Source organism: Aythya marila, assembly GCF_965140915.1.
Source record: "Aythya marila genome assembly, chromosome: 1".
NCBI classification, from domain to species: Eukaryota; Metazoa; Chordata; class Aves; order Anseriformes; family Anatidae; genus Aythya; species Aythya marila.
Genome location: NC_139042.1, coordinates 126,813,346 through 126,830,471, shown reverse-complemented (window position 1 = coordinate 126,830,471; position 17,126 = coordinate 126,813,346). Strand labels below are relative to the sequence as shown.

The 17,126-nt window shown below is 47.7% G+C and overlaps 2 protein-coding genes across 2 annotated transcripts in view; one reads left to right on the top strand and one right to left on the bottom strand.

Moving 5' to 3' along the window:
• The window catches only part of LOC309873940 (alpha-2-macroglobulin-like), a 40,276-nt gene extending 33,882 nt beyond the window's left edge, over window positions 1–6,394 (top strand). Inside the window, exons 30-36 of the mRNA XM_082751756.1 lie at window positions 325–543; window positions 836–963; window positions 1,318–1,408; window positions 1,998–2,072; window positions 2,510–2,612; window positions 2,765–2,806; window positions 3,762–6,394. Of these exons, the coding sequence (XP_082607882.1) occupies window positions 325–543; window positions 836–963; window positions 1,318–1,408; window positions 1,998–2,072; window positions 2,510–2,612; window positions 2,765–2,806; window positions 3,762–3,787 (684 nt within the window). The 3' untranslated portion in view covers window positions 3,788–6,394. The remainder of the gene's footprint in view (window positions 1–324; window positions 544–835; window positions 964–1,317; window positions 1,409–1,997; window positions 2,073–2,509; window positions 2,613–2,764; window positions 2,807–3,761) is intronic.
• A 175-nt stretch (window positions 6,395–6,569) lies between these two features.
• Window positions 6,570–17,126, bottom strand: part of A2M (alpha-2-macroglobulin) — a 28,934-nt gene continuing 18,377 nt past the window's right edge. The window contains exons 22-36 of the mRNA XM_082751755.1: window positions 16,124–16,175; window positions 15,759–15,842; window positions 15,181–15,357; window positions 14,588–14,672; window positions 13,296–13,452; window positions 12,884–12,958; window positions 12,445–12,610; window positions 11,262–11,485; window positions 10,452–10,670; window positions 10,032–10,159; window positions 9,587–9,677; window positions 8,941–9,009; window positions 8,400–8,502; window positions 8,206–8,247; window positions 6,570–7,500 (exon numbers count right to left, since the gene is read on the bottom strand). Coding sequence (XP_082607881.1) covers window positions 7,475–7,500; window positions 8,206–8,247; window positions 8,400–8,502; window positions 8,941–9,009; window positions 9,587–9,677; window positions 10,032–10,159; window positions 10,452–10,670; window positions 11,262–11,485; window positions 12,445–12,610; window positions 12,884–12,958; window positions 13,296–13,452; window positions 14,588–14,672; window positions 15,181–15,357; window positions 15,759–15,842; window positions 16,124–16,175 — 1,698 coding nt within the window. The 3' untranslated portion in view covers window positions 6,570–7,474. The remainder of the gene's footprint in view (window positions 7,501–8,205; window positions 8,248–8,399; window positions 8,503–8,940; window positions 9,010–9,586; window positions 9,678–10,031; window positions 10,160–10,451; window positions 10,671–11,261; window positions 11,486–12,444; window positions 12,611–12,883; window positions 12,959–13,295; window positions 13,453–14,587; window positions 14,673–15,180; window positions 15,358–15,758; window positions 15,843–16,123; window positions 16,176–17,126) is intronic.

The window sequence follows — 17,126 nt, the reverse complement described above, 5'->3', positions numbered from 1 at the left end:
AGTGCAATTTGGGGTCCTCACCACAGTTTGTGTATGCACATGCAGGTGCTGCTTCCCCCTGTGGAGAATGCTTTTGAAGGCTCCACAGAGCTCCACAACAGGGAGTTGAGGGTCAAGCGAGTGCTGTGCAGAGGACACAGCGAGAGCATGGAATCGTATAAAAACTCACCTTTTCCATCTCTCCTTCCTTAAGAGTGGGGAAAATGGAGAGTGGAGGAGAGGGTGCCCACCGCCAGCAAAGGGCAGGCTCTGGGAGGACGGGTTGTGGAAGGGCTGACTGGGCTAACGCGGCCATCCCTGGGTGCCGGGACCCGTCTCTTGCAGGACACAGTGGTGGCTCTTCAGGCCCTGTCTCTGTACGGAGCTGTCACCTACGCCAAGAGCGGAACAGCTTCCCAAGTGACCCTGAGATCTGGAGGGGACTTCCAGCAAGACTTCCAAGTGGACCCCTCAAACCGGCTGCTGCTGCAGCGCATACCCCTGCCCCAGGTGCCTGGGGAGTACAGCGCAGAGGTGTCTGGTGAAGGATGCGTCTACCTGCAGGTGAGGGTGGTGGAGGCTGGTGCTGTCCCGGGAGAGGAGCCCCTTCCCCGGGACAGCAGGAGCCAGGGAGAGGACAGCAAGGACAAGGGAGAGGGGAGGCATGGGAGGGAAGGCTGTGGCGGAGGAGAGAAGTGTTGTTGTACAGGGGAAAAAGATCAGGAGGGACAGTGCTGGAAGTGTGAGGGAGCTGTGAGAAGGGAGAAGAGGGAGGGCTGGGCAGGTAGGCGACGGTCTCTCTCCTGGGCTGTGCATGCACACCCACGCTCACACAGAGCTGCTGGCTCTCCCCCAGACGAGCCTGAGGTACAACGTGCAGCCCACGCAGGAGGACGCGCCCTTCACTCTCCATGTGTACACCACCCCAGAGACCTGCGAGGACTCCCAGGTCCCCAAGGTCTTTAACATAGGCATAAATGTCAGGTAAGTCCGTGCCTGGTCTGAGCCTTCCTGGGAAGCCATGGGAGCTGGAGGAGCTCTGGTGGTCCAGGGTGAGGCAGTCTGGGAGGGGCAGGGCAGCCCCCGCAAGGTGCGCCAGAAGCAGCCATGCTGGGAGGAGGCTGTGGAGGAAGGGGGCGTCCTGCGGGGTGAAGCTGTGTGAGGAGCCCAGGGCTGCAGTAGTGAGGGGTGGCACAGGTGTCTAGGGAAGTGCAGTGGGCTGGAGAAGAAGGTGTTGGGCTGCCAGAAAGCGGTGGGATGTCAGGCGTTAGGGAAGAAGTGGAAGTGCCCCCAGCTTTGACTCGAGGTGCTCTGAATCTTTGCTGCTTGGTTCCTCAGTTACACAGGTGAGCGCAACGTCTCCAACATGGTGATTGTTGATGTGAAAATGCTGTCGGGATTCATCCCTGTCAAGTCTTCAGTAAGAAAGGTAGGCGCCCATGTGAATTATTTCTCCAAGGATATCTGCCCCTAATCCACGCCCTTTTTTGAAGGAGGCCCTAGTTGTTCTGTTATCTTTTCCACTGTTAGCCGTGCCTCACTTTTTACCCTGGTTCTTTTACCGATCTCCTGTCTACTGATCTCCCATGGTGCACGAGGGATTCCAGTAGCAACAGCCCCTTCTCACACCTGTACCACTTTTGGTAGCTTGCGTTAATGTATTGTGTGGACCTGAGCCTGAGAGTTGGGAAGAGATGATCAGGCCCAATTTCAAGTATTCAGGAGCCTCAAAAGATTTTCAATAGCTGTGAAAATGCCATTCCCTCATTACTTTTTTTTCTTTTTTTTTTTTTTTTCTTGTCAAGGAAGTGCAACAGCATCAGCTGGTCAGAACTGGCATAAGTCTTACTGTGAGGGGCTCTACACAAGAGTATTTGCTGATTCCTATAGGGCATAGTTTTTCCATGTTTTAGTTCTCAGCCTCTACCTGCTAAATGTTTTGTGATAGGAAGAAGTGAGTTGAAGGATGAGTGACATCCCTTCAGAACTGTAACCTCTTCCTTGTATCCTCTTTCCAGCTTTCAAGCATCCAGCCTTTCCAAATCCAAAGAACAGAAGTCAGCTCAAACCACGTTCTGGTGTATATAGCGAAGGTGAGGACAAACTCAGGGTTGCAGAGGGACACACGGTGGAGCTCTGAATTACATTGGCAATAGCATGGACTTCTTTAAGTAGTGGAATGTTAAGCACCTCAAGTCTTGTAACCATGAAACACAAACCTGTTTGCCAGTCTCCTTGTCTCTCTCATATGGATGACTCTCCCATCCCAGCCCTCAGCAGGTTTTCTCTCCATGCCTGCACACAGATCAGCCCACACCTGCCCACCAACCACTGGCTCCCCCAGTGTGGGGAAAGGCCCCAGGGTTTCCCTTTGCCCCTCAGCCAGGCCTGTAGTCCTACACACACCCCCAGGGCCCAGAGCACTGGTGGCAGGGAGAGCACTAGTGGAATGAGGCCAGTGAGGAGACACCAGGAGAGACCAGGGCAAATGCAGAGGCACCCCTAAGCCTCCACTGCTTCCCTTCCCCAGCTGAACTATGAGACCTTGAGCTTTTCCTTCACGGTGGAGCGGGACATCCCTGTGCAGGGCCTGAAGCCAGCCCAGGTGAAGGTCTATGACTACTACGAGACAGGTAAGTGAGGGTCTGGGGGTGCCCTTGGGAACGAGCATGGGGAGTTCGATACGTGGAAGTGCATGGGAGCTCTGGGGACCCACAGCTGCCCCTGGCACCCATCCCTATGCCAGCCAACAGCCCTGCTCTCTCCTTCCCCTTCTGTTTTCCAGATGAGTTTGCCACACAGGAGTACAGCGCTCCCTGCACCACAGGTAGGGTATGGAGAGCCCTTCTCTTCTTCAGAGTTTTCTACATCTTCCTCACTGTGCATGAGGTTTTCCATTCAGTGCTTATGTCTGTCTGACAGTTATTTTGAATGAGATTTTCCCAATGCACATGCACAGATTTTGGATGCAAAACTGTGAACACAAGAGGCACAGTGGTGTTGTCTCATTGAAAACTGACTCTCCCTGTATTCTTACAGTCAGGTTCTCCTGGCTTGACTGAAGGTGCCCCATTTCCTTCTTCTTTGAGCTTGAGTTTCTTACATCATTTTTGTTGCCTTGGCATCAGGGTGTCTGTTGGTTCTTCCTGAGTTCTCCTGCTAGTGTAGCTATGGGATCTTTCTGATCATGGGACTTGGCTCTTCCAAAACACCTGGCACTCTGCTTGCCAGAAGCGCTCTGTCTAAATCAATAGAACAAATCAAGGTCACCAACATATATACCCCATAGAGCAGCATGTCATGATCTGACCTTCCATGATACCATACTGTGCCCCAAAACCTCCTGCCCAAGCATGGTATACCTTTCCACCAAAGCTGTAATATGGTACTGCTCGTAGCCCCTCATTTCCTACTCTGAGTATACAGCCATACCTGCAGCAGGAAGGAATCAAGGAGGAATCCTGTACAGCCCTTACTATTGAAGTGGTTTGTCCATTTTAAGAACTTGGGTTTGCCTCCCTCGTATGGTGAGAGAAAACTGCCCTGGTGTACACACAGCCATGTCATTTTATTTTTTTGGGGGGGGAGGTGAGGGGGGGGGGGGAGCATAGCTGTACAATATTGCACCCCAGCCTGCTTAGCAGCTGTATGTGGCAAAGCCCTATGTGCTGCTGGCACATTGCAGCATGATACATCTTGCTCTCTCTTTCTCTCCACCTGAGAGAGGGAACTATCATATCACTCTAACTCCGGTTCCCTTCCATTTTCTCTCATCCTTGCAGAGGAAGTAGACCAGGGCAACGTGTGAGGAACACTCCAAGCTGCTAGACCCCACCTGCCTCGCTGTCACCACCAGCTATGGAGAGAATAGACTGACATTTGGATAGTGCCTGCAAGGAATGTAAAATGAACTTTACAAACAAATTAACTGTACTGACCAATGATTTTTGAACAGCTTATTCCCAGTTCTATTTCTTGCTGCTCAATCTCCAGTAACAGCTTTAATCTGTCTGGCTTCTTAGGTTAAAGAGCATCCCATCCAGCCATGCCTGTGTGCAGAACTGTAAGGCTGACAGTTATGAAGATAGAAGATGATTTAAGTCAGGGTCAGCTTTTCTAATGTAGCCTTCTCCGAGATGTTTACTTCGAACTTGTTAGCTGAGATTCTGTCTAAACAATGGAGAAGGACAGGTACTTCTTGAGAGCAATTTCTCTTCCCTGGCTTAGAAACCATGACTTGATTGAATTGCCCTCTGCAGGTTCCTATCCATGTAACTTACCTGGAGGCACTCTGGATGGTCAACTAACGTTACACGAAATAATGTGCCCAGGAGCCACTCCATCCAGGGTTGTTTCTTATTCTTAGAAGTGTGGGAGCAGATACACAGTCTGCCCTCTTCTAAGTTATATATGAAGCTTAGAACATGCAAGGGGTGTTGGGACAGTGGAGGGCCAGAGGGATATATGCATGTATTATGCTTTAAGCTGATAATTTATAATAATAGTGTGTTCTCCAGATGAAGCTTGGGCCTTCTTGTGGAAACTTCCATATGTTGCACCTGCTTCTTCTTGGAGGTTCCCAGGGAGTATGAGTAAAAACCCTCTTGGCAAGCAGCATGGCCTAGAAGCTTCCTAAAAGCATTTGCCAGTACCCTAACTATCTGAGTCTAGTATAAATAGCATGTTTATTTAAATCATGGAGTTGCTTTGGTGAAACTGTCCCTAAACCTCTTATATTAAGGTGTTTCCAGGTTGTGACTGTTTATTCTCATTAAATGCTTATTGCTAGATATCATGGCTTGTTGTATATCCAAAGTATGCACAGCTAGCTGTTGCATCCAATTTTCTCTTAGTGCGCCTATCCAAACATTGGTACTGAAAACAAATAAAGTTCTTCAGCTATTTTGTTAAATATTAATATTATTTCACATTATCTCTTAGTGATTGGTGTTCACTCACCCAAGACCTTTTTGACACCTCATATTCAGAGAAGCCTATGAAATCAACAGGCTTCAGAGAATACTGAGAAAAATTTCTAATTGAGCACGAATACTAATTCCATTTTTATTTGATTTAGAAATAGTAAAACTATTTCATTTCCTAGCATAACATAATTTATTTTCCAGGTGCTAAAAGCGACATAGTTTTTGGGTTCTGAATGAAACTGTTTTGATTTTAGACCATTGCAGTTTGCCTTTGAAGCATGTAAAGCGTGCTCTATGGGGGTAGAAATGGAATATTTGGATATTCTTGTGCTTTCCTACAGTAGCCTTGATAAAGTTTCCTGTGTCATATGCCATGGAGGGCCTGCAAGCATGTGACAGACAATTCACATCCTAGTCAAGTAGAGGGATGTTAAACTACTTTACAGATGTGGGCTAGGTAGGGAACTCCAGCCAGATGATAAGTGATGTGGCTACTCATGGGCAGCAATTAGGTGTTGTTTAATTTAACCTGGCAGCCACAAAATATTGTGTTAACTCTTTGGTAGAAAACCATTATCCAAATTCTGTGAATGGAACATATTCCAGACATTTTACACATTTTTAAACTAAATTGTCATGATGATCACTTTGTTTCATTTGAGGCAGAAAAGATGCAGCAACATAACCATGGTAAACTACTTGCCAAAAAGCAAATGAAACTAAAGGAGCTGTTGACATCCATCTACAGGTTGCTGTAGATGGATCTGTATTTGCAAACCTATGTCTGCATGCACAAGTTTGCACACCTGGCACTTTTGAACCTGCTTGGCCTTAACTAACAGTCTCAGCGGGGACTTTGTATCTCCAATACTGTATCTCCAATACTCTAATAATCCCAAAGCAGGGGGACAACTATAAAAAAAGAAAAATGCCAGAGCAAATTGCTTTCCTCACAAAACGATGAGTTTTAGCTCATAAAAGGGAAAGAGGATCTTCAGACACCCACATGGATAATGACAACTCAAAGAGCTTAAGCAACATTAAAATAAATATGTTATTTGCTTAATCTGTGACATATTATTGACAACCTGGGTCTGTGCATATGAAACAAGCTGCATGAGGGATTCCTACAGATATGTTTGCTTAAGCTATCATTGGAAAGTTCAAAGGCACTTCTGCACACAGAGCAATTCAAATAAAATACACCACATGCCATATGACCTAGTGAGCTAGGGCTGACCTCTACTGCATCTTTGGAAGAGATCTTTGGGAGACTAGAATGTATGTGATAATTTGTGTAACTAACATGCAAAAAGTTTAACCCAAACTACCAGATAGGGGTACAGGGCCTCTCATCTGAATTTTGCTGAAATACTCTAAGCCTAATTGTGAGCCTAGCTGTAAGCCTAGTTAGAAAAAAGTTAGAAACACACTAGCACTCTGGTTGATTTGTTTTGTTTCTAAAGGACATACCAAGATGATGGGAACTCAGGAATCAGACAAGCAATTTGGTAATTGTCCCATATAATTTGGCCAATTACAAGAAAAAGTTCCACTCAGACTTTTGTTGCTATACCCATTCAGAGTTTATAGGCACAGTAAGGTTGACACATAAGCATTAGAAAAAAGAGCATGGTTATTTGGTCAAATAAAAGCTTCTACAAAAACACTCTGTCATGCTTCCTTTGGCCATCACACCTTCTAACCTACTGTTCACTCCATGTAACACATCAGACTAGGTCAGCTAGGGTCAAGCAAGATCAGCAACTTGTCAAAGGGGAGAAAATGAAAACTGTACGAAAATTACTCAAAAGAATAAAATAGTCCTACAGGCCTCCTCTGAGGGGAATAAGATAAAGTTTTCATAAAAAATGCAACAATTTTAGCTCAGAAGGTAGATCTTGTTTGAAATTCTGGATGATGTTAAGTTGCCAGTCCCCCTCTGATTTCACTTCAGCTGTTTGGAAACAGACAACGTCTTCTGTGCCAGAATGGGAAATGTTTCCTTTCACAGGTCCTCCCTTCACTTCTATCTGTTCTGAAAAATCAGTTTGGACAGGTTATACAGCCCATCTACTGCACAGCAGTGATTTCACCATGGAATCGCAGGAGTTACATGAAGAGAGGTTTATGTCCAAGAACTGTCTTGCAGAAAACACCCACATTTACAAGCAGGGATCCAAGTTTCCAGGGCATAGTGGACCAGGCAGAATTCCCTTTCCTCCTAGAGAACTGGCAAGTATGATGACAAACCTCCCCACTGCCAAAAAATGTCTGTCTCCTGGTATTCCAGAGGAATTGCCAAACACTTTCTTGCAATGGATGGCTCTTTATCTAAATCTCAGACCATAGTCTGAGCTGCAGATGGGAAGAGAAAAAAGGCACACTAACAAAAAATAAGGCCAGAGGCATCTTTGGAGAATCAAGACTTAATTTATTTACACTGTCACTTCTTTTCTTGGTGTTGAGGTGTCCTTATGTAATGTTTCAGTAGGCCACCTTAACAAGAAGATCCTCTAGAGGCACAGACATGTGAGCTGATCCAGCAGGGCTCACATAAGATGTGTTCTTCAAGCATTTCCCTCTTCGGCTTCGTCTGGAGGTGAGGAAAGGACAGAATGAGAGATGGTTCCTGAGGAAGCAGTATCCAGAGTCCCAGATATCTTCCCTGCATTCTGGTGGCCCCTTCTTTCATGCCATGTGAGTTCAAGCCCAGTTAAAACCTAGGAACCTACATCACCTAAAATTCTGAGTCACAGATGGATTGGGAATGGTTGGACATGTTCAAGAAATCCTTGCTACAGAGAGGGAAGGGGAGGCAGAGATATCCACCTTAGAAAGCATGTGCTACCTCTGTACATGTTCTCTCTCAGCACCTGGACTTCCCAAAGGATGGGAAAAAAAAAAAAAAAAAAAAAAAAAAAGAAAAAAAAAGGGCAATTTGACAGGTCCCCACTGAAGGCATGTCAATAGCATCATAATTTCCCCAAGACTGCTGGGAGGCAATTCCTCAACGTGACATACACAGAGGAAAATACAAGTGTCTCTGTGTAAATTAAGGCCATAACATTGGGATCGAGCCTCAGTGAACAAAAATGAAGGGCTTACACAGGACATGGTGTAGCCAGTATTGCATTCCTTCTCTGTACTAAGGTATGTCACAAGACTGCTAGAGCCATAGTGAAGACATGCCCAGAGACTATATCTAGGCTGAGGATACCCCAGGTTTGCAAAGATGTTCATTCAAAAGAACCTGCAATTGGCCATACTAGAACATGTCATCTGTTCCTCTGTACTCTACCTGTGGTGCAGGGAGCGCTGTACTCCTGTGTGGCAAACTCATCTGGAAAACAGAAGGGGAAGGAGAGAGCAGGGCTGTTGGCTGGCATAGGGTTGGGTGCCAGGGGCAGCTGTGGGTCCCCAGAGCTCCCATGCACTTCCACGTATCGAACTCCCCATGCTCGTTCCCAAGGGCACCCCCAGACCCTCACTTACCTGTCTCGTAGTAGTCATAGACCTTCACCTGGGCTGGCTTCAGGCCCTGCACAGGGATGTCCCGCTCCACCGTGAAGGAAAAGCTCAAGGTCTCATAGTTCAGCTGGGGAAGGGAAGCAGTGGAGGCTTAGGGGTGCCTCTGCATCTGCCTTGGTCCCTCCTGGTGTCTCCTCACTGGCCTCATTCCACTAGTGCTCTCCTTGCCACCAGTGGGCCCTGGTGGTAGGCACCACCGCCCTGGGCCCTGGGGGTGTGTGTGGCCTGGCTGAGGGGCAAGGGGAAACCATGGGGCCTTTCCCCACACTGGGGAGCCGGTGGCTGGTGGGCAGGTGTGGGCTGATCTGTGTGCAGGCATGGAGAGAAAACCTGCTGAGGGCTGGGAGGAAGGTACCAGTAAATCTTGAAAGCTTGGCAAAAGTCAGTATGAAGTTCATTCCTACTTTTGTCAGACCCATGGTAGTTTTGAGGTCCATGTCTTTTGCCCTGGGTGTCCCCATGCTTGTGTTTCTCTGACCCATCCCAGCCCCAGATGGACACTCACCTTTTCCAGATACACTAAAACATGGTTGGTACTCAAATCCGTACGCTCAATACCTGAGCGTTGTTGCAGCTAAAGAAAGAAAAGCAAAATTTTACTGAGCTGAGAGTAATCTCCCTGTGCCACTTCCGCAGGCCTATGGATGGGACACTAAGGGAATAAATACTAGGGGGAATGAGGGAAACAACTAAGTCTGCAGCATGGAACTTAGTGCCTCCTTGGTAGGCCCAAGGTCTTCCCTTCACCAGTCTGGCAAAATGACGTACTGCCTAGCTTCAGCAGAGACATATAACTGGCCCAAACACAGCAATGGAAAAACGCAATAATAACACATTATATGAGGCTTGCTAATTCCGCAGTGTCATCTCATAATCTCTACTATTTTATAGGCCATGCACTTGATGAACCTCTCAAAAGGTAATCTAGAAACAAACTGTTACAGGACAAACTATAAGACAAAAGGTAAGATTGTGTGCACAAGGTAAGCACCACGGGAGACCTGTGGAGAAGAGACGGGTACAAGAACTAGGGGAAAAAGTGAGGCACGGCTAACAGTGGAAAAGATAACAGAACAACTAGGGCCACCTTCAAAAAAGGGCGTGGATTAGGGGCAGATATCCTTGGAGAAATAATTCACATGGGCGCCTACCTTTCTTACTGAAGACTTGACAGGGATGAATCCCGACAGCATTTTCACATCAACAATCACCATGTTGGAGACGTTGCGCTCACCTGTGTAACTGAGGAACCAAGCAGCAAAGATTCAGAGCACCTCGAGTCAAAGCTGGGGGCACTTCCACTTCTTCCCTAACGCCTGACATCCCACCGCTTTCTGGCAGCCCAACACCTTCTTCTCCAGCCCACTGCACTTCCCTAGACACCTGTGCCACCCCTCACTACTGCAGCCCTGGGCTCCTCACACAGCTTCACCCCGCAGGACGCCCCCTTCCTCCACAGCCTCCTCCCAGCATGGCTGCTTCTGGCGCACCTTGCGGGGGCTGCCCTGCCCCTCCCAGACTGCCTCACCCTGGACCACCAGAGCTCCTCCAGCTCCCATGGCTTCCCAGGAAGGCTCAGACCAGGCACGGACTTACCTGACATTTATGCCTATGTTAAAGACCTTGGGGACCTGGGAGTCCTCGCAGGTCTCTGGGGTGGTGTACACATGGAGAGTGAAGGGCGCGTCCTCCTGCGTGGGCTGCACGTTGTACCTCAGGCTCGTCTGGGGGAGAGCCAGCAGCTCTGTGTGAGCGTGGGTGTGCATGCACAGCCCAGGAGAGAGACCGTCGCCTACCTGCCCAGCCCTCCCTCTTCTCCCTTCTCACAGCTCCCTCACACTTCCAGCACTGTCCCTCCTGATCTTTTTCCCCTGTACAACAACACTTCTCTCCTCCGCCACAGCCTTCCCTCCCATGCCTCCCCTCTCCCTTGTCCTTGCTGTCCTCTCCCTGGCTCCTGCTGTCCCGGGGAAGGGGCTCCTCTCCCGGGACAGCACCAGCCTCCACCACCCTCACCTGCAGGTAGACGCATCCTTCACCAGACACCTCTGCGCTGTACTCCCCAGGCACCTGGGGCAGGGGTATGCGCTGCAGCAGCAGCCGGTTTGAGGGGTCCACTTGGAAGTCTTGCTGGAAGTCCCCTCCAGATCTCAGGGTCACTTGGGAAGCTGTTCCGCTCTTGGCGTAGGTGACAGCTCCGTACAGAGACAGGGCCTGAAGAGCCACCACTGTGTCCTGCAAGAGACGGGTCCCGGCACCCAGGGATGGCCGCGTTAGCCCAGTCAGCCCTTCCACAACCCGTCCTCCCAGAGCCTGCCCTTTGCTGGCGGTGGGCACCCTCTCCTCCACTCTCCATTTTCCCCACTCTTAAGGAAGGAGAGATGGAAAAGGTGAGTTTTTATACGATTCCATGCTCTCGCTGTGTCCTCTGCACAGCACTCGCTTGACCCTCAACTCCCTGTTGTGGAGCTCTGTGGAGCCTTCAAAAGCATTCTCCACAGGGGGAAGCAGCACCTGCATGTGCATACACAAACTGTGGTGAGGACCCCAAATTGCACTGTCACTCATGCCACTGCCATTCTGTCCCTCTGCGTCAAGAAAGCCAGGACATGAATCCGAATATCAGTCACTCCCATTGGTTCTACTTGGCATATATATTGGCCTGCAGCCTTTTGGGAACTCGGTAGCTGCGGCAGACGCTACAGGGCTAACTGCAGGGGTACAGTTCCTGCCGGGGCAAACCTTACCGTGCTCCTACCTTGCTCTCTGACACACTGACACTCTCCTGACATTGACGTGTGAGCTCACGGGAGGGGAGTTGCTCACCTGGGTGGAGGAGAAGCCTCCATTGGGATTCTGCTGACTGCTGATCCACTTTGCAATAAGAGATGCGAACGACAGCTCATCCTGGGAAGGCGCCGGCTGTGTGGTGAGGTGAGCGAGGAGCACATAGGCCGTCATCTCCACTTCAGCAGAGGGAGCTCGGTAGCGATAGTAGGGGAGATCAGCCACCATCTCTTTCCCAGGCCGCTGCCAGTGAACAGATCCATCTTCACAGGGGGCAGGGAGTGGGCAAAGAAGACAACAGGGAACACTTATTTGCAAAGGAGTTACTGGCCCTGTTGGTGCTGCGGTGAGGACAGAGCCCCCAGCATGCAACCACAGGGTGAAACAGGAGCAGAGAAATAGCACCTCACTCGTTGCACGGTTACAACTAGTCTAGGAGTGCTGAGGTCCTGTCTTTGCACCAGGATACCGCTTGCACTTAAACTCCATGCTCATGGAGGCATTTAAAGGCTTGAACACCTCATGGAGCCAGAGATCTACACGGAGCACCGGGCTGGGACACTGTCCCAGTTTGAGCAGAGATGCCCGGGTGGGGCAAGTAACAAGCTCCGTGAGGAGCAGGGCTTGAGAGCCACCCGCAGGTGCAGAAGGCAGAAGGTGCTGGTGGCGCTTCCTTCAGCACCGTGACAGACAACGCTTGGGCAAACTGACTGCCCAGGCTGACTTTACCAGAACACTTCTGAGTCTTTATGCGGTTTCCTGCAAGACACGGAGCTTACGCTAGGGCCTCTGAAATGACCCGTATGTTCGTCTTCTGTCTCAGCATATCTCTCTCTTCCCTAGTTTATCATCCTCTGTACTTTTTTCTGTGTCAAGCACATCCGCTGGGAGGAAGGTGCACCCATAAACATTGCTAAGCCTTTACTAAGTTGTTTTTGGCATTACAAAAGGAGCAGAGTAAGGTGAGATGCTAGCAGAGCCATGCTTTTGCTCAGCACTGATGGTGTGCTGTGCAGTGCCTCCTGAGGAATCCCCTCATAGCAGAGAAGTGGGACTGGACACTGAGAGGGAGCTGTCACAGGTGTTTCCTCTCTCTACACTTTTCCCCACCCACACAAGCCATTTCCTGCACCCACTGCCCCACCAACAAGAGCCATGTTATCAAGAGAAGAGGTAAGGTCTGTGGGCTGGAAGAAAGCAATGTCCCACCAGGAACACTCACCTTTTTTCACTGCTTCCTTTTCAAGCAAGCCAAGCATTGCCTTCCTTTTCTCCTCCTTTCCTGCCAGAGCAAAGGCGTACGCCAGCAGTGCCTTGGTGTACACATGGTTTTCTTCTGCATTTGCTGCCGTTTCCAGGCAGAAGAGAGCATTACGCACCACTGAGTGCTGTGGAGAGATAACCAATTTTTGGAAGGCTGGGAATAGATGAGGTTTGTGCCTTACTAACTATACATCATTCCCCTGGATGCTGAAGTGGGGTCTGCCAGAATAAGGTGTAGGGACATAAAGAGTACAGTATTTTTCAGAAATGTCTAACATGACAGCACATAACTCCTATATCACAGGAACCAACAGCTGTGTACTTTTTCCAGTCTGGGTCAAATTCTGGACAGTACTGTGTCATGCTAGACTGACTCAAGTTAGGGTGCAGTCACATACAGTTACAGGCAGAGGAATCTCCAGCAGTGCAATAGTGATGTAGGCCGTCAGTGAAACCTCGTTGTCCACTCCACCCTGCCAGGAAAGACAAAGGTAGATGTTTAGTGACATATTTTTTCATCTTCATTTTTTTCTACTGTTGCTGTGGTAATACTTTATTCTGTACTGTAGACCCTTTAGCTTTCCTCCCCCCACTGCTGCTCATATGGTGCTATCACTGTTACTTTTATACAGCAGGTTTGCCTTGACTCTTCTTCCTGTCATGGCAATCATACAGAATGGCCTCTGCCTCATTACTTCTTGCCATTGACATGGGATTTCTCTGTCTGGGTGCTCAAGAAGCTCAACTGCACCCATTTGACTTATGGTCAAGCACAAGCCTAACTAAAAGCCAACCAGGCAGGCATGCTACCTTCATGGCATTGTTCAGGAGTGTCCCAGAACTGTGGAAGCAACCATTCTCCTTCTGCTTTTGAGTGAGCCAGATCAAAGCATCCTGGATGTGCTCCTCATATATGAAGATGTATGGCCGGGCCTGGGCAAAGGACTTGAGGACAAAGGCCGTGAGCCTATAATGAAGAAAGAGCAGTGAGAGGGGTTGTGCAGGCCCACTGTCCATCTCATGTGCACTTCACCTGTCTGGAGGAAGGCAGGAAGGCCTGGGGAATGAAAGGCCAATTAGTTGGACCACAAGTACATCTTAACCTCAAAGTATCTGTCAAAAAATTGTTTCTCACCTTGAGTTCTCCTCTGTCTCTGGGCCTATAAAACCCTATGATTCTTTTGCATTGAAGCTATAGTTTGGAGGACAAAGACAATCTGCATCTAAACAAATCTCTTTGGAAAAAGCAGATAATTGTATGCCAATTAGCTTAACATCTGTGTGACAGCAATAATCAAAATGACAGGGAAGAATGAATCCCTCGTAGCTCATGGTCTGCTGGAAGGACTCTCACTAGAAATTCATGTCTCATGGATTTCCCAGAATTCCCCAGATGTGTCAGTAAAACTATGAATATAGTAGCACATATTAAAAGAGTGAGCTGAGAGGCTAGAGCTGTTACAAAGCAGTTATGGGAAGAAACAAGCATGTAGTGAGAGGCCAATGTTCTGTTGAGACACGAGGACTAAAAGCAAACAGAAGGTGATGAAATCATCCACTTTTACCATTACCTAAAGTTGAAAGTGAACGGCAATGATATTCTGAATCAACTCAAATTTTCACAGTAAGTCACTCTGGCAACACACACTTTTGTCTAAGATGTCTTTGCTTAGTAACAGACAAACACTTTTGAAAAATAACCATACAGCACTGCTCTCAGATTATCATCCTTTCCACTTATATGCAAATACCTTTCCCAGCAGCCTTCTCAGCAGATGCTGCTCTAGAAGAGCTGTCACTGCAACTCTTCAGCTTTGTCCAGTTGGAATGTAAAATCCCTGCTCCCTTCTTTCCCAACTTATTTCCTTCCTTCTTATCCGTCATGGTCCTCAGAGCTGCAGGTGGGAGGAGGTGCTTCAGCTACGTAACTGGCTGATGCATCCTCTTTCATGAAGTGAGAGGCAGCACAGGGACCAGAATATCTCTGAAAAGTCTGCTTATCTACAACAGCGTTTCCTATTTACCATCATACAGCATGTATTATAGCTGTGTAGCTGAGAAAGAGAGGATACAGGGGAGGCACGGGTGACACTCAATCTCACCAGGTGTTCCCTGGTTGGCCATAGCGTTGTCCAAAGGTACTGTAAGAGCCATCTGCATGCTTGTAGTTCAGCTGCCTCTGATAACCTGCAACAAAGAGTTAAAGCAAGATTCACAGATGCCGGAGAACATCTGCTGAGGGATGAGGGAACATAAAAACAGCTATTACAGCAAAAGCAAAAGAGAGAGGAGCAGGTCAGTCCTATACTAGCAAATAAGAAGTACTGATACATCCCTACCTCCATACACTTTTTATACTGCATGAGGAGAAGTAGCACCTGTCTTTCTTCAGAAGGCAGGCAGGACACATTAATGACAACAAGCTACTATAGTGGGTCACATTGCAACTGTGCACTGGATTGTGACACTGTTAGGGAGCAGAGAAAAGTGGGTACAATGACTGGGTATCCTAATGCTTTAAGAAACAGATAATAATAAAGGAACAAACATGGAAGGGGCTTCACTGGCATGCAGAAGAGATGATCTGAACAAGAAAGAAGCTCTCTTTGCACATCTGGCCAGCATTTGACAGAAGAAAGCCACAGTGGATCTGGAAAAAATCCAAAGCAGAAGCAAAAGTTGTGTCCCAGCTCACCGCTCACTAAGTATCCAATGGCCTTGGATTTGATCTCCTCACTCAACTGCCCTGTCTTGTTCAGATAGTCCAGGACATAGATGTTGGGTGCAAACAGGACCATGTTCTGTTCTCCACAGCCAAATGGCATCTGGAGGAGCTGGTGCAGGTTCTGCATGGAAGTGCCCATGATGTCACCTAGGGAACAGGAGATATGAGAGGGATATTAACAAAATTCATGGCTGGCAACCAGAATGAGAGGAAGCTACAGAACAAAAGAAGCAGGAGATGATAGAGAAGAACAAAAGAAAATCTGTATTGATAATGGTCCTGGAATGAAACACAGAAAAGGACGGTAGTGAGTCAATGTTTAGGGCACTGCAGAGAACCCTGAGTGGAATGAGATTCAGAAAAGGGAACAAGAAGATCAGAACTAGAAGGGAAAGTACTTGAGACAGAAGGGATGAAATGCAGGAGTGAGGTGTACTAGGAACCAGGAGAAAAAGCTGTGAGGTTGGAGGCCAACACAGGTAGGCAGGCAGGCAGAAACAGTACATGGTTCTTTCTCCCATCAGATCCTTCCTGGGCAGCTCACTCACCCAGCACTGAGAAATATGCTCTGCCTGAGTCTTGCACCACATTTGAGGGGAGCGACAGGGAAAACTTCTCCTGCAAACTCTTTCCTGAGAGAGAAACAAGACCAAACAGTTTCAGTGCAGTCCCAAAAACTGTCTAATATAAGAGCAAGGGGCTTCAGTAGAACATCAGGAAAGCCTCCTCTTCCCTTCATCCCTTGCTATAAAGAAACAGGTCTCAGGGTCCCAAGTGATGGGGTATGTTCTGATTATCTAGAAATATCAGCCTATCCAGAAAATGGTAGAGGCAGCACTATTTTCCTCCTCCAGGCATGTCCCCCACCACCCACACAAGAACAAATGGAGAGAACGGGGAGAGAAGGCCTTACCTTTTGCACAGAGCACAAAGTTCTGGGCTGTTTCCTTCTCAACTCCTTCAGGCTTGAGTGGGATGAAGAAAAACAAGAGAAACGAGAAGTTATTGAGACAGGGAATACAGGCAGAGGGATCCTTAACAACATCCCTAAGAACAGAGTGAAAATAAAAGTGAGTGAACTGGAGAAGGGAAGGCAGTCACAAACACTTCCTGGAATTTAAAAAAAAAAAGAGCTCTGAAATAATAATCTAAGTAAAAATAAAATATAAAATAAATTAAAAAAATCCAGAATCCAAAATGACAGACCCAACACAGTTGTACATGGATGAAGGACAGCAGAAGGAGAGGGAAAATGCTGCAGGGCAATCACATGGGTGACTATTTTAACTGCTGTATGAAGTGAAACTCCTGTATCATTTTAACAAGTACTACAGCTTACAGTAAGCGCTTTTGGTAGCAAAAGCTCAAAGTAGTTCTAGAGGGCTGCCTGGAAGGTGTCTGCAGTTCTGTTTATCATAAACCTGCAGATGCCTTGTGAAAAAAAAAAAAAAAAAAAAGTTGAGAATAGGAAGTAAAGATGTGCACTGTAATATGCAATGACACTACTGGTACAATACAACATAGTATGCAAGCATTAAGTTGTTTTATGATACAGAGAAAGGCTAAGAACACAGAATATTTCTGTCAGATTTACAACACCCAGTATAATAAACTAGCATTTTCTTATAAAAGCAGCAGTACTGCCACATAACATTTCCTTCTATACCATGCAGTATCTGCAACTCTTCTTGCCATAGGAAATGGATAAGCTGTACAATTTTAACACGTTTTCTGGACTTTTATAATATCTGGAGTTTGTGGGGACTTTTCTGCAGGCATCTAACTCCCTTAGGTGCTTGTGATTCCCCTGCCTTCACCCTGGAGCCAGGCTATGGTAGCAAACAGAACTGTGTAACACTCAGCTTAAGAAGCAGTTTGCTTGGCTACTCAGCTAACAGAGAGACAGCTTGTGCTGA